The sequence below is a fragment of the Mirounga leonina genome, unplaced genomic scaffold (assembly GCF_011800145.1).
Source record: "Mirounga leonina isolate KUSES-001 unplaced genomic scaffold, KU_Mleo_1.0 Mir_104, whole genome shotgun sequence".
In the NCBI taxonomy this organism is placed as follows: Eukaryota; Metazoa; Chordata; class Mammalia; order Carnivora; family Phocidae; genus Mirounga; species Mirounga leonina.
This window is the reverse complement of record NW_023270231.1, coordinates 3,340,228-3,354,119: the sequence shown is the minus strand read 5'-3', so window position 1 is coordinate 3,354,119 and position 13,892 is coordinate 3,340,228. Positions and strand designations below refer to the sequence as shown.

At 41.3% G+C, this 13,892-nt stretch overlaps 1 protein-coding gene across 1 annotated transcript in view; it reads right to left on the bottom strand.

Annotated features, from left to right (window-relative positions):
• The window catches only part of ITK (IL2 inducible T cell kinase), a 64,269-nt gene that overhangs the window by 36,197 nt on the left and 14,180 nt on the right, over positions 1–13,892 (bottom strand). Inside the window, exons 2-4 of the mRNA XM_035013107.1 lie at positions 5,868–5,972; positions 3,696–3,777; positions 1,856–1,984 (exon numbers count right to left, since the gene is read on the bottom strand). Of these exons, the coding sequence (XP_034868998.1) occupies positions 1,856–1,984; positions 3,696–3,777; positions 5,868–5,972 (316 nt within the window). The remainder of the gene's footprint in view (positions 1–1,855; positions 1,985–3,695; positions 3,778–5,867; positions 5,973–13,892) is intronic.

The following is a 13,892-nucleotide window of genomic DNA, read 5'->3' as shown; positions in this document are numbered from 1 at the left end:
AAAGACTAGTGGGCATAATTACCATTTGTTGAGAGCTCAGTAAGTGCCAGCAGATGTGTTAAGAGCTTTCCACAAGCCCATTGTTGCAAACATGAATGTAGGACCACTAAGAGACTGACTGTATAGTAGTTAGGCCCTGGGTTCATGGGGTGAGCAGTTCAGCATGAGCAGCCATCTCCAAGTGCCATGATGGTGAGTCATTCAGATGCTCATCACCCTCAGTCATGTGTCTAGCACTCAGTGGAGGGAAGTACTATGCACCAAGAGGGTCAGCTGCAACACTCATGGTGAAAACTGCAAAATGGAAACACAGACTCAAGGAATTCCAGAACTGGAAAGGGGCTTGGAGATTGTTTCATCGTAGGACCCCTAAAAGTTCCCCTAACATTGGAGCAATGAGGACATTAGGGCCCTTGATGGCCAAGTGATTGGTCCAAGGGCCCACAACAAAGGTGCTGGCAGGAATTTGGAGAGCAGACCTCTAGCTTTGGAAAGGGCTTTCATGCACCAGTGAAAGCCCATGCCGTCTTGTTAATACGGTGGATTTCACCCACATAAAACCTTCTGTTTCATTTTTATGAAATACTAGCCTTTGTGAATATGGTCCATAGGGTAATGCAGAAGATCATTCACTTCTAAAACCAGGTATATATTGTTCTTCTGGGCCAGGGGACTGGTAACCTTAAACTTTCTCTCCCAAGGTGGAGGGTGAGAAGTAATAGTTTTTAAAGTGGTACTAAGAGGGGCTGTGACTCAGGAAGCCACGGAAAACCCAGACATGTGTTACATTTAGCACATCCGCCTTGGGTTGTCAATGTGAGGTATTCTGTTTTAGTGCAAAAAAGAAACTGACAAATGAAAAAATGTGGCTAGGGTAAGAGAGGTTGAGAGGAGAGGGGAATGGAAGCAAAACAATTCACAGGATCCATCATTCCTATTCAACAATGGCTTTGCAGAGCACTTCCTCACTGTGTGACCTTGAGCATGCTCAAGGTCTCCTGTTTCTGTGACCTCACACCATCTCCCCCAGACGACTGTGGGGAATGGGAGCTCACCATGTGTAAAAGTGCATGCAAGTGAAGTTGCACTTCATTGAAGGTTCAGGTCCCAGAGCAATGACAGAAGGGAAAAGTGGGTCGCACCCCAATCCCGCATTCCAGGGCCTTTGCCCTCCAAGAACCAGAAACACTGTCTTTTGTTTTCATTTTGCATTTAGGCTCTGACCTCCTTTTCTCTGAGATTATAGAGATTGATGGCGAGTTTGAAGGGGAGGCAGAGAGAAGCCACAGAGTACAATAAACAGTTTTTGGTTTTGCTTTCTTCCCCTCCAAGAGGATAAAGTTGAGCTAGTGGAATTAAATATATGTGTGATGTGACACCACTGTAATAAATAAATGATGTTATGGATCTCTAAGTCTGTCTCTACAACTTAAGACTTAAGTCGACCATGCCATTTACATTTTCTAACTTGAAGGTTATGGCCGTGCTTCCCAAACTTTACCATGCACACGAATCTCCAGGAAATTTGTTAAAATGCAAATTTTGATAGGGCAGCAGACCTGGGAGGGGGCTGGAGAATTTATATTTCTAACTAGCTCGCAGGTGATGTTGACAGTACAGGTCCAAGGATGACACTTTTAGTAGCAAGGAGCTACAAAGGCATAAGGTTTGAGATGAAAAACATCAACAGGCAAGTAGTAGAGGCAGATGATTTCCTTCTGAAAGTTCTAAAAATGTAAAATTTTGTATTCAATCCATGACACCCCTGATTTTGGGAAGATGTGAGCTTTTACCTCCTACGATTAGAGAGGTCAGTCATTTTGCAAAGAAGAAAGGGGAATTCCCAGTATCTTACCATTCTTTGTTGGATCGTACTGGGCACAGCCCACTGCAAGCTTCTCCAGCTGAGCACAGCACCTCCATCTCCCATCCATCCAGAAATTAGGATGATACATGGGCACCAAACTGTTATTATTCTTTGTTTCTGAAAGAGATTAGCACCAGTAGAAGAGTTATTTTCAGGTCAGTCTATCAAGGGCTACCAACTTCACAATTCCCTGAGATTGGACCCTGCATAAGCTTGAGTGAATAGTACATGTTGGATTTAGGCATTACCAGATCTGGGTTCTTGTCTGGCCTTGCGTTAATTGTATGTCCCTAGGTTGGACAACACCCTCATCTGAGCCTCAATACACCCTCTGATCCTAGACTGGATCAGTGGGCCCTACAAAAGCGCCCAAGGGGCACTGGGAAGACTGAGTGGGAGGGATTCCGGCCCCTTCATCTCTCCCACCTTCAACCACAGGAATTTTGCTTTTATCCGTTCTAGATTTGTGGCTTTAAAGTGAGATTTTGGTAGGAAAATAAAAAAAAGGTTCTCCTGCTGAAGAAAAGAAGTATAAGAAGTGGAGCTCTAGATAAGCCATCTCAAATGTTCCTTCCAGCTCTAACATCCTGTGAGTAAAGCCCTACGCAGAGGGAGACTAGCCAGTGGACACAGTTGGAGCCCTTTTGATAACTTTTTACTTTAATGTTTATACCGAGCTCCATGACTTGAGAGCATTTTCCAGCTTACCCAGCATTGGCCCGTTCATACCCTATTTGAGACAACGACCTTGGAAGAAGATAAGAACTGTATTTTTATTCTCATTTTTCAGGTAAAGGCATCATGGCTCCCAAGATTCTAAATGGTTTACTTACTCTTCATCCTTATAGCTACTTAGAGACAGATTAATATCTGAACCCAGTTCTCCTGTAAACCCAAGGCTCTGGGCAAAATAACAGTACCACCGATTGAGTGCTTTCTTGGGTATGGTTCTAAGTGTCTGACATGTCTTAACACGTTTAATTCTCACAATAACCGCGTGACCGATTGTTATTAGTCAGAATTTATAGCTAAGGAAATGGAGGCCCTGGAAGGTCGAGGAACTTGCCCCAGGTCACAGACTAATAATTGGCAGAGCTGGGATTTTCACCTTAGCAGCCTGGCTGCACCTCTCACGTATACCCACTATGCTGGTTCAAATGATGCTGCCAGGGAGGCAAGCCTAAGAAATACCCTTCCTGCTGATCTGAAAACCTTTAAAGCTAGCTAACGTTTATCGGGTGCCGACTCTGGGCCAGGCTAGTTCCAAGGGCTTTCCTCGCAGCAGTCCTGGAGGCAGGTACTATTATTATCGTTCCCTCCTTCTTTCCTTTTTTATAGACGGGGAAACTGAAGCACAGAGCAGCTGAGGACGTTGCCCTCGCACACACGGCTAGTAAGTAGCAGAGTCAGGATTCAAACTCAGGTCATCTAACTCGAGGGCCCGTCCTCTTATTCTTCACACTAGACCAGGAGTGGGCAAACTTTTTCTGAAAGGGCCAGATAGTAAATATTTTAGGTTTTGCTCACCAGCAGGCAAAATCGATATGTTATGGAGGTACTTCTCTAATCCTTTAAAATGGGACCATTTAAAAATACAAAGACAATCCTTAGCTCAGAGCCTTATGAGAACAGGTGGTAGGCTGGATTTGGCTGACCTTACACTGTACTGATTGTTGCCCCTTGGGCCCAGGGTGAAAAGCTGGAATCCAACACGACCACCAAAAGCAAGCAGTATTTGACCACCCGCTGCCCTTTATCTTACTGTGAACCCCAAGCCCACTAGAGGATCAAGGGATCTCAGGGAGCCATTGGCAAGGAGAGTCATTACCTTCTTTAAGGGCCAGAACCCAGCGCTGCCGGCTCTCACGGTCTGGAGCAAACACATACAGGAGGTAGTTGTCATGCACAACCTGGAGATACACACAGAGTCCAAGGTGAGCCGTGCGCCCAGAGGTGGATGACTGAGAGCAGGCCCATCTGGCGTAGGGAGCCGAGAGTGGGGCCTCAGGTGTTTATTACTTAAAGGCAAACATCTGGGTGATTAGGAGATCAGTGTCCTTTTTATCCAGATATTTGAATGCTCTGCAGACACAGGGTGTATTTCCACAGCTCAGACTATTTGTCTGAGATTCCATGTTATTAGTAAGCCATTGCTAAATTAAAACAGCGGGACAAAAACCTCTCCATGTGACAGCATATTTATTTCTCATATTAACTTTTAAGTGATTAAAAAAATCTTTCTGGCATATGAAAGAGTAAAAAATTAGATGAAAAATGTATAATCGAGATTTTAAAAACTTATTTTGAAATAATATAAGACACCCCAGTGGTTCCATAAATAGTACAGAGTTCCTGTGTTCTTTTCACCCACCTCTCCTTAATGATAACATCTTATTACATAACCACAGTACAGTTTCAAAACCAGGAAATTGGCACTGGTCCAACACTACTAACTAAAGTACAGATCTTCTTTGAATTTTACCAGTTTTTTTTCATGTACTCTGTTTTTTTGTTTGTTTTTGTTTGTTTGTTTTTAAGTAGGCTCCATGCCCAGTGTGGAGCCCAGTGCAGGGCTTGAACTTACAACCCTGAGATCGAGACCTGAGCTGAGATCAAGAGTCGAATGCTTAACCAACTGAGCCACCCAGGTTCCCTTTTAATGTGCTCATTTTTTTTAAAGATTTTATTTATTTATGTGAGAGAGAGAGAGCACACAAGAGAGTGAGCATGAGCGGGGACGGGGGCGGGCAGAGGGAGAGGGACAAGCAGACTCCCCACTGAGCCCAACGTGGGGCTCTACCCTAGGACCCCGAGATCATGACCTGAGCCAAAGGCAGACATTTAACCAACTGAGCCACCCAGCATCCCCTAATGTACTCATTTTTAATTGGAATTTTTTTTTTAAGATTTTATTTATTTATTTGACAGAAAGAGAGAGAGCCCAGATAGTCAGAGTGGCAGGCAGAAGGAGAGGGAGAAGCAGGCTCTCCACTGAGCAGTGAGCCTGATGCGGGGCTCGATCCCAGGGCCCTGGGATCATGACCTGAGCCGAATGCAGACGCTTAATTGACTGAGCCACTCAGGCGCCCCTAATTGGAATTTTAATGACAGGAAAATACATGTTACTCATTTTACTTTCATTACTAAAAATTTCAACTCATGGAGGTCAACTTTCTAGTAAGAAAAGAGTCCTTTTCTGTGTCACATTAAAAATGGAATATTTACCTCTCAAATTGGCGAAGAGGAACAGTACCCTAGAAGGTACAAGAAGATATCCACTGCTTCAGAGTCATAGATGCCAAGAGTGAGGACAAGATTTGGACAGTGTCATGACCTAAAGACAAATGATAACCTCCACCAGCTCTGTCCAGTAGGACTTTCTGCAATGGTGGAAATGTTTTATTATCTGTTCTGTCTAACACACAGCTATTGAACATGTGAAATGTTCATTCATTCAGTGTGGCTTAGTGTGACTCAGAAATTTTTAATATTGTTTAGTTTAAACATTAAACATCCACATGTGGCTAGTGGCTACTGTATTGGATAACACAACTCTAGCTAGTTCTGAGATTATAAAATTTGAGTCTTTTTGTCCCAGAACTTCCAAACAATTTGTAATCAAGTACTACAATCTGTTGCCTCAAAACATGAGTAAATTGTACTTAAAGAATATTAGGTTTGGGGCCATTGATAGGTTTTTTTTCCTTACTCTAGGAGCAGAGAATTGGGATTTTTGTTGAGGTAGGGAAGACATGAGAGTAAGGGAAATGAGGAATGAAAACTTTTTCAAGATTTTATGCTTTGTTGAATAGAATGAATGAATGAATGAAGGAATGAATGAATGAATGAATGAAAGAACACAGCAGCTTTGTTGCGGGCTTTGTTGCGATCTAACTATAGATCAGAGTCGTTCCTGTCCCACCTTCTAATACAATGACTGAGGATTTCAACCATTGTCCCAGGAATGGGGAACTAGTTCCCTCAGGTGTAGTGGACTTACCTGAAATGGATATTTATAGTGGCATGGGATACTAATGTCACTTTTCACAATCTCGACACATTTGATTCGGGAGAGTTCAATGGAGCCCTTCAATGTGCGCTTTTTCTGTGGGGAAAAAAAGCATATTCTATTTAAAGAAGAGAGCAGACAGTATTTTTGTCCAGGTTGCTTATGGAAATCCACTACTAGAAAAGATCCATTAGCTTTGTAAACTAACCCCCCCCATATATCCAGAAGCTATTTCTTGGCCCTCTGGGCCTCAGAGAGACATTCTGAGCAGATTCCTGGGAGAACATGCCCTGTGAATTGTCTCTTGATGGGGTGACTGATTTTTACTCATTGAGCCTTGATGTCTTATATCTCAGTGACCTTTTGACAAACAGCAGCCTTGTAAGTGGGGTGGGGAATGCAGTATGGAAACCGACTCCATGCGCCCGTTCTCTCTGTTTTGTGCCGACCCATTGCCTGGCCTGGATGGTGATATATACCTTTAGTGGCACCTTTCTTTCCTACATCTGGTTCCTCTAGGTCCCTTATATTTATCAACCGTCCCACAATGACACCCCTGTAGGACATTCCTGACTCTGCTCTCTAACTATCTCTTCTTTACACCCCCATCATCTTACTGGCTTCATGTATCATTTCCTTGGACATTTGCTAGGTTTATTTCCTTGGTAATTAATTTATATTATGGTCACATGATGGTTATGATCTATAATGATGTTACATATTACTCAATTCTAAGGGTCCTTGTACTTTGAGAATGGATCCCAAGGGATGTCACCCAATGGGATAGATTCTACTGCTAACTATCAGGCTGCAGGGCTAGTTAGGGGAAAGCTTTTGTGGAGCAGAAGCCTTTCACAAGTGCCTACAATGAGGCTTCCATTGAGAACAGAGTTTAATTCAGCTATGGAACCAGCTGCAAAATACTGCATTACACCTTATCTTTTAGAAAGAGGTAGCAAATGGTGGTGAATTGGACAAAAGGTTGAAAAGGACTAGGTTCAAAGTTGGGTTCTGTTTCCTTATTGATTTTCTGTCTGGATGATCTATCCACTGATACAAGTGGGGTATTCAAGTCACCTACTATTATTGTATTACTATCAATCTCTCCCTTTATGTCTGTTACTATCTGCTTTATGTATTTAGGTGCTCCAATGTTGGTTGCATAGATATTTACAATTGTTATATATCCTCTCATTGTATTGGTCCCTTTATCATTATGTAGTGTCCTTCTTTGTCTTTTGTTACCATTTTTGTTTCAAAGCCTCATTTTGACTGATACAAGTATTGCTTGGATTTATGTGTGTGTGTGTGTGTGTGTGTGTCCATTTGCATAGAATACCTTTTTTCCTCCCTTCACTTTCAGTCTGTATACATCTTTGGGTCTGCAGTGAGTCTCTTGCAGGCAGCATATAGATGAGTCTTGCTTTTTTTTTTTATCCATTTTGTCCCCCTATGTCTTTTGATTGGCACATTTAGACCATTTACATTTAAGTAATTACTGATAGATGTGTACTTATTGCCATCTTATTACTTGTTTTCTAGTTGTTTTTGTAATTCTTCTCTGCAAAGTTGGCTCAACCTCTAACTAGCTCTGTGACCTTGGGTAACTCATCTCACCTCCCTGAACTTTAATTTTTATATCCACTAAGTGAGGATATAGTTAATGCCTACCTTTGCAAGATTATTTAGAGAATAAAATGGGCATATGTAAACAAATTACTTGGCTTATAACAGGTGCTCTCAATAAAGAGTACTCTCCCAGTTAAAGAGGTTAATGAAGTCCTAACTATGGTAAGAGAGCCATGATATGATAAAATTCTCCAGAAGTGAGCTCAGTTTGTACTTCCTATTTTTTTGAAATCCAGCCTAGTTGCTGGCCTTTGCTTGGGCCAGAACTGAGATGAAAAAATGCCTTGTGGTGTTTCTTTTTAAATTTTCTTTCTAAAAACTACTTTATTCATTTTTGAAAGTACAGAAATTATACATGTTCACTGTAACAAATAAAATAATATGGAAGTATGTTACGAAAACATTTATAGTGTCATATCATTCCACCCTTCTCCACAACCTTGAGATAGCCAAGGTTAACCATTTGGAATGCATTTGTCCTTCCCACACACACTTATAGGATATATACAAACAAAAACAATCATCTGCTCCGCACAGTGGTCTACAGCTTGCTTTTGTAATCTAAGGATGTATTAAAAGGTCAGTTTTCCCTTAAAAACCTCTGAAAACATGTATCCTTTGAGCTCAAAATATCTTCTCATTTAGAGTCTTCCACAGCTAGAAATACATGGCTTGGTTCTGCCCATAATCATAGTTCTTTAGGATGGTTAATCTGTTTTTTAAAAACAGAAGAGCACAAGGGAGCTGCCTTTTCAGCAACCTTCTGCCACTGTGGGTAAACAGGGAGTCTGAGCTTTGAGGTTATCTTGTTTTTTTACCTCTGTTGCATTATTTCCTTAGTAGTATACATAGTAAAATGCAACAAAAGGCTCATGGCAGTAGTAGGACAACTCTGTTTGCAAGACATGTTTATCCTTGGAAGCCACTAAGTCCTGTTCTCCCTGAGAGTGAGGCCAGGACATCTATCACCATATTCCTAAGGCATAGTGACAGGCTTACAACAGGTGCTCAGTCAGAATGATATGAATGGAGGGCACCACGCTGAAACACAGTTTAAACAATCTCAGTCAGATTTAAGGCTAATGCATTTAATTCTTCAGGAACTATTTACTGGGGACCAGCTATAAGCTAAGTGCTGTTATGAGAGCAAGAAATAGAGAGATGAACATGGTAGATCTTCTCATGGAGCTCACAGTCTTGTTGAGAGGGCAGACAATATAAACAAGTGCCATAAAGAGAATAGAGCAGGTTGATGTGACCAACTTGTGGATAGGGCAGGCCTGTCTGGGGAGAGGGCCTATGAGAAAAGATCAGGGAGTTGAAAAAGGCACCAGAGATGATGTCTGGGGGTGTGGGGGTGGGTAAGCACCCTACACTGAGTTCACAGCAGGAGCAAAGCCCTAAGGTAGCAAAGTTCTGGATATGCATTTGTTGTTAATAGCCTAGGATCATCATAATCAGGGTACAAAATGGAGGTAAGTATTAACAAGAGTTTGAGTAGGGATAAAGATTCTGTGTGCTGTTTTAAAGCCATGCTGTCCAAGAATAGCAGAATGGGAACCATATATGTAACTTAAAGATTTCTAGTAGCCACACTACAAGGAATGAAAAAGAAACAATAAAATTAATTTTAAGAATATATTTGTTTACCCTATTATATCTGAAGTATTATTTCAACATGTAATCAACATAAAAAACTAATGAGATACACTATTTTTTGTACTAAGTCCTTGAAATCGTGTATTGTAGAAGACATCTCAATTTGGACCCACCACGTTTCAAGTGCTCAGCAGCCACACGTCGCTATGGCTCCATTATTGGACGGTGTGGCTTCAGGATATCCAAGGAGGGCTTCTCCTGTAACCTCAGATTATCTCTCTTAATCTCTTAATATTCATTGACTTCAAACATGGATTTTAAGAGACACCGTGTTAACAGCCGGTCAGGTGAGCTGGCTATTGGGTTTGTTCTTCTGTTGGAAGGGATTTCATGTTCCACCATCAAAACTCACTCTTTTTCCTAAATGAGTTCCCTGAGGTGGGTTGTCTTCAAAGTTCACAAGATCTGATACGTGGTAAACAAGAGTCCAGCTGTGCATCCCCCCAGCTGGGGACTGGGGAGTAGCCTGTCAGTGAGCTAAACACAGTTCCATCTCTGAGAAATGGTGATTGCCTGTAATCATCCCAAACAACTGTGCTATTTCTGAAAAATGCCAGGGTAAACTTTCCAAGGAAACCACACAAGAGCCATCAGGAAAAGAGAGACACCAAGTAAAACCTGCTCTCATTCTTACTTCTCATTCCATCTGCATCACTCGGGGTGAAGGTCACAAGACCTCACTTGGCCTTTGTCTCTTTTCTTGGCCATGTTCAAAGCTACACTGTCTTCATATTCCAAAGCTTCCACCTGGACACCTGATATGTGTCAAACACAACCCAACAAGATGCTAGTGTCTACATATTTGCATAAAGGCAAGCTTGTGCACGCCGCTTTTATATCCCCTTTCTTTTTATGTTAATATATTATACAAAATAGAATTTTAGACTGTGAGTTTCAAAAAGAGAGGCAGGGAACAAAACCAAAATAAAGGACGATTCACATTTTTGAGCACATCTTATACTTCAGGCACTCAACAGGCCAGCGCCCATTTGACCTACGATCTTGCAAAGTATCATTGCCCCATATTGCAAGTGAGGACCTTGACATTCAGAAAGGCCAAGTCTCTTAATAAGTGGACTGGAAGGCTACAAGCTCAAGTCTATGACTCCAGAGCCTGAGCGCTTAACAACTATGTTTCATGGCTCTTGCACTTGCCCCGACTTTCCACAGGAGATTTTCATTCCCCAGACTCCAGCTGAACAATCAATTGCATGCTCTATACTCTGAGCTGTGGTCTGGCAGGCATCTGTCTGTGCCCTCTTTGATCGTGCAATGCTTATGCTGAATTTGAAATGGGGAGCACATTCTCTGCTTCCTCAGAATGGTAAGTCCACTTCACTCCTATTAACATTGGCTCTTTTGCTGCAACAATGTCCAACAGATGTGTCATTGAGAAGCTAGGTATTTGATACCTAAGAAAGAAGATATCTCCACCCTCCTGAAAAACAGCCGAATTTCACCTTTTTGCTTTGGAGAGGCAGAGTGGGAGAGGATTGGAACTGTCAGGCCCGGTAGACCTACATCTGCCTGACCAGCTGTGCAACCTGAGGCAAGTGTCTCAACTTCTCAGTTGCCTTGTTTTTTTTAAGTGAGAATGATCATAGTCCCTGAATCATTGGGCTAATTTAGAGGACTTTAAAAAAAACCACATAAACCTACTCACAAACTCATTCAAATGCTAAACCAATCACTCAAGTGTTACTTCCTTTCCTTCTCCAAATACTGTACATAAAATAAGATCTTGTTCACTTGTCTTTATGTGTCCACATTTTGGGGGGTGATTTTCTTTTGGGCAAATATGTAACCAGGAACCACCATTTGGGAGGGGCAATGTTAATTTTTAACTGGCAATACTGGTGATTTTGACATTCCGGAGTCATTTGTTTAATTTGTAATTATTTGTAAAATCAAGCCAAAACCACGAAAGGGGCCTATTTCCTGGTCTTCCCAACTGTGTTACATTTGCTCTCAGAGGGCTTTTGCTTTCTGCTTTTCCTCCCACTCGCCTATCAAAACCTTCCCCAAATACTCATTCACCAAGGGTTTAACTTACTGAAAGAGTAAAGCTTGGCTTGCTTCAGAGGAGTTTGGATTAGGACAGATATTAGAAACTGAAGCCAAGAAAGAGCTTCAATAATGGAATTTCAGGCATTAGCTGTGAGTGTATTTTTCAAAAGGGAGTGATGCGTTTTAGACTTTTCCAGATCACACTGTAAAAGTAGCCACATACTGCCTTTATCAGAGTTTCTTTATGATTAGAAAATCTTTCTGGTGATGATTCTAACCAAGGCATTTCAAATATTTTGCTCAATGCCTTTTCTGGCCTGTAGTACATTGTACAAATCTGAAATCACACAATGACACAACTGAAATTAAAACTGATGTCCTGTGAAATGAAACTTAAGTGACTGATTTGGGGGGGTTGTCCCCTTTCCAACACACACAGCAGAATGCCAGTTCTAAAATGGGTTTTAGGGGTCTTCCTGGATTCTAGTTGCATCTTCTCTGCAAAACATGCTCAAGGTAGCCCATGAATTCGCTCCCAGTCTCCCGACTCAACAGAAGTCTTTAATGACAAAGGGGACCTCATGCTGCAGGTGAGAAAAGCAGAGATTCAGGACTTGCAAAAATCATGGTTTGAGTCTCTGGGGTGACAAGTAGCACAGGGCAAGTCGTCTCAGTTCTTTGGGCTTAGTTCTCTTCGTTCTTCTTCATTCTTTTAGTTCTTGAGGAGTCATGGGCTTGCTGACAGCCACCGTGCAGGGTCACTGTGACCTGAGCTATGGAAAGGCACCCGGCACATTGCCCAATACCCAATAACGATGTGATCATTACTGTCTCAATGGAAAGAGTAGCATTTTCTAAAACACCAGGGCAATTTGGGATTAGCTGTTGCTGACTCCTCTCTTCCGTTAACCCATATCCACGAAACTTTGCAGTTCTGGGAGAATCTGGAGCTAAGGGGGCAGATTTTGAGGCTCCTGGGCTGACTTAAAGTCAGGAAACTATGATCCATCCCGCACCTGCCTTCTTTTCTTTCTTCTTTCCTACAAGCCCTTTCAGTCATAGCTAAGCCAGAGTCAAATGGCTTTCCTCACCTCAGCTTTTCGCAATGTGGTTTTGGATGAGGCTGGTTGTGCTGTGGGGAAAACACTCTAGCTTCCCTTAAAGTCTGCCATCTTGTCATAGTAGCACCCTGACTACCCAAGAGGAAAAAGTGAGGATTTCACTCAAAAAAAGAAGAAAAAGCAAGAAAAGGAAAAAAAGATAACGGACTATACTCTTGTATAGTTTCCAGTGGGAAATTTGGGATCCTTTCTTAAAATTATGAATGTATTTCTCATAAGATGCTGTTAAGAGTTACTCGTAGCAATGGTTCTGGTGTTCGGGAGTAGGAAGTAGAAAGAGAGCTTTGCTTTTAACCTCACATCCTTCTATACAGTTTCACTATTTTACCATGAATATATATTTTTATCGTATTTAAAAACAGTAATACTCTTAACAGTAAGAAAGAGAGAAAGAAGAATTTCCCTTATAGGATTTATCCGATAGAAACATTTGTTCAAAATACATAAAGATGTAGGGAAAAGGATTTCACAACAGCATTATTTATTTCACTAAAAACCTAGAGAACCTTAAATATTCACCAATAGACAAATGGTTAAATTACTTATGGTTCATCTATCCTGTGACTACTCTGTAGCCATTAACAAAGAGAAAGCAATTGATCCAGAGGAACAAAAATATATGCATTAACTGAAAAAAGCAGGTTTAGAGCCATAGATGGAGCATTGTCTCATTTTTGGGGAAAGAAATAGTAAAACATATAACAGTATATGCAAAACTCAAAGAAATAATACAAAAGGAACACTGCTAATACCATCTCTCTCTCGTGGGTGGCACTATGGCAGACTTTTGCATGTAAATTATATATTTCTGTAATATTTGAAGCTTTTGCAGTGAGCATGTAAATTTACAAAACAGAAAAATAAAAATAATATTTTAAAGCAATTATACATTTAAAAACAAAACACTGTACAATAACCTTGGCAGATGACTATGGGAGAGGGCTGAGGGGTACACGTCGAATGCTGGCTGTGCAAAATGTAGCTCTTTGCCCTTGTGACCTCCCGACCCCATTAACAGTAAGTGGCAGCTAGGCAGCACCTGTCACCTGCTTTTCTATATCCATGGCAGTTCAAGTTCATGACAGGTCCTCTCATCTTCTTCTTGAGTGATAGCCATTTTCTCCGTAGATTCTAAAAAGGCAACTCTGTACTTTTATGTGGGTATATTTATCTTAGAAGTGAAGCAATAATTCAAGAATAATTTCCAGGCCTTGTTCATGTTAGTTAAAGATATTAGTGATCCTAGCCTTAAAAAAGCATGTTTGTTTAGATTTGCTTTCAAAAGGAAGCAGAGAGAAAAGGAGTTATGTAGAAACTAAGAGCAAGAAGCGAGTGCTATATGCCAGGGTGAAGTAGATCCTCCAGGTGCCCTGCGCATTTTGTCTCTGCTCTGTGAATGCTCTTTCAAAACCTTCCTTCTTTCCACTATAGGCCCTGTGGATTTTTAATGAGTTTGAAAGAGTATGTTTTTCCACATACCTTTCAAACACTGAAGAGTCAGTAGCCAAAGCATATAAATTAATAACTTCACTGTGTTTCAGAAAATAACCCTAGCACAAAGGAGATGCTCAATCACTATTTGTTAATTGGTTGATTGAAG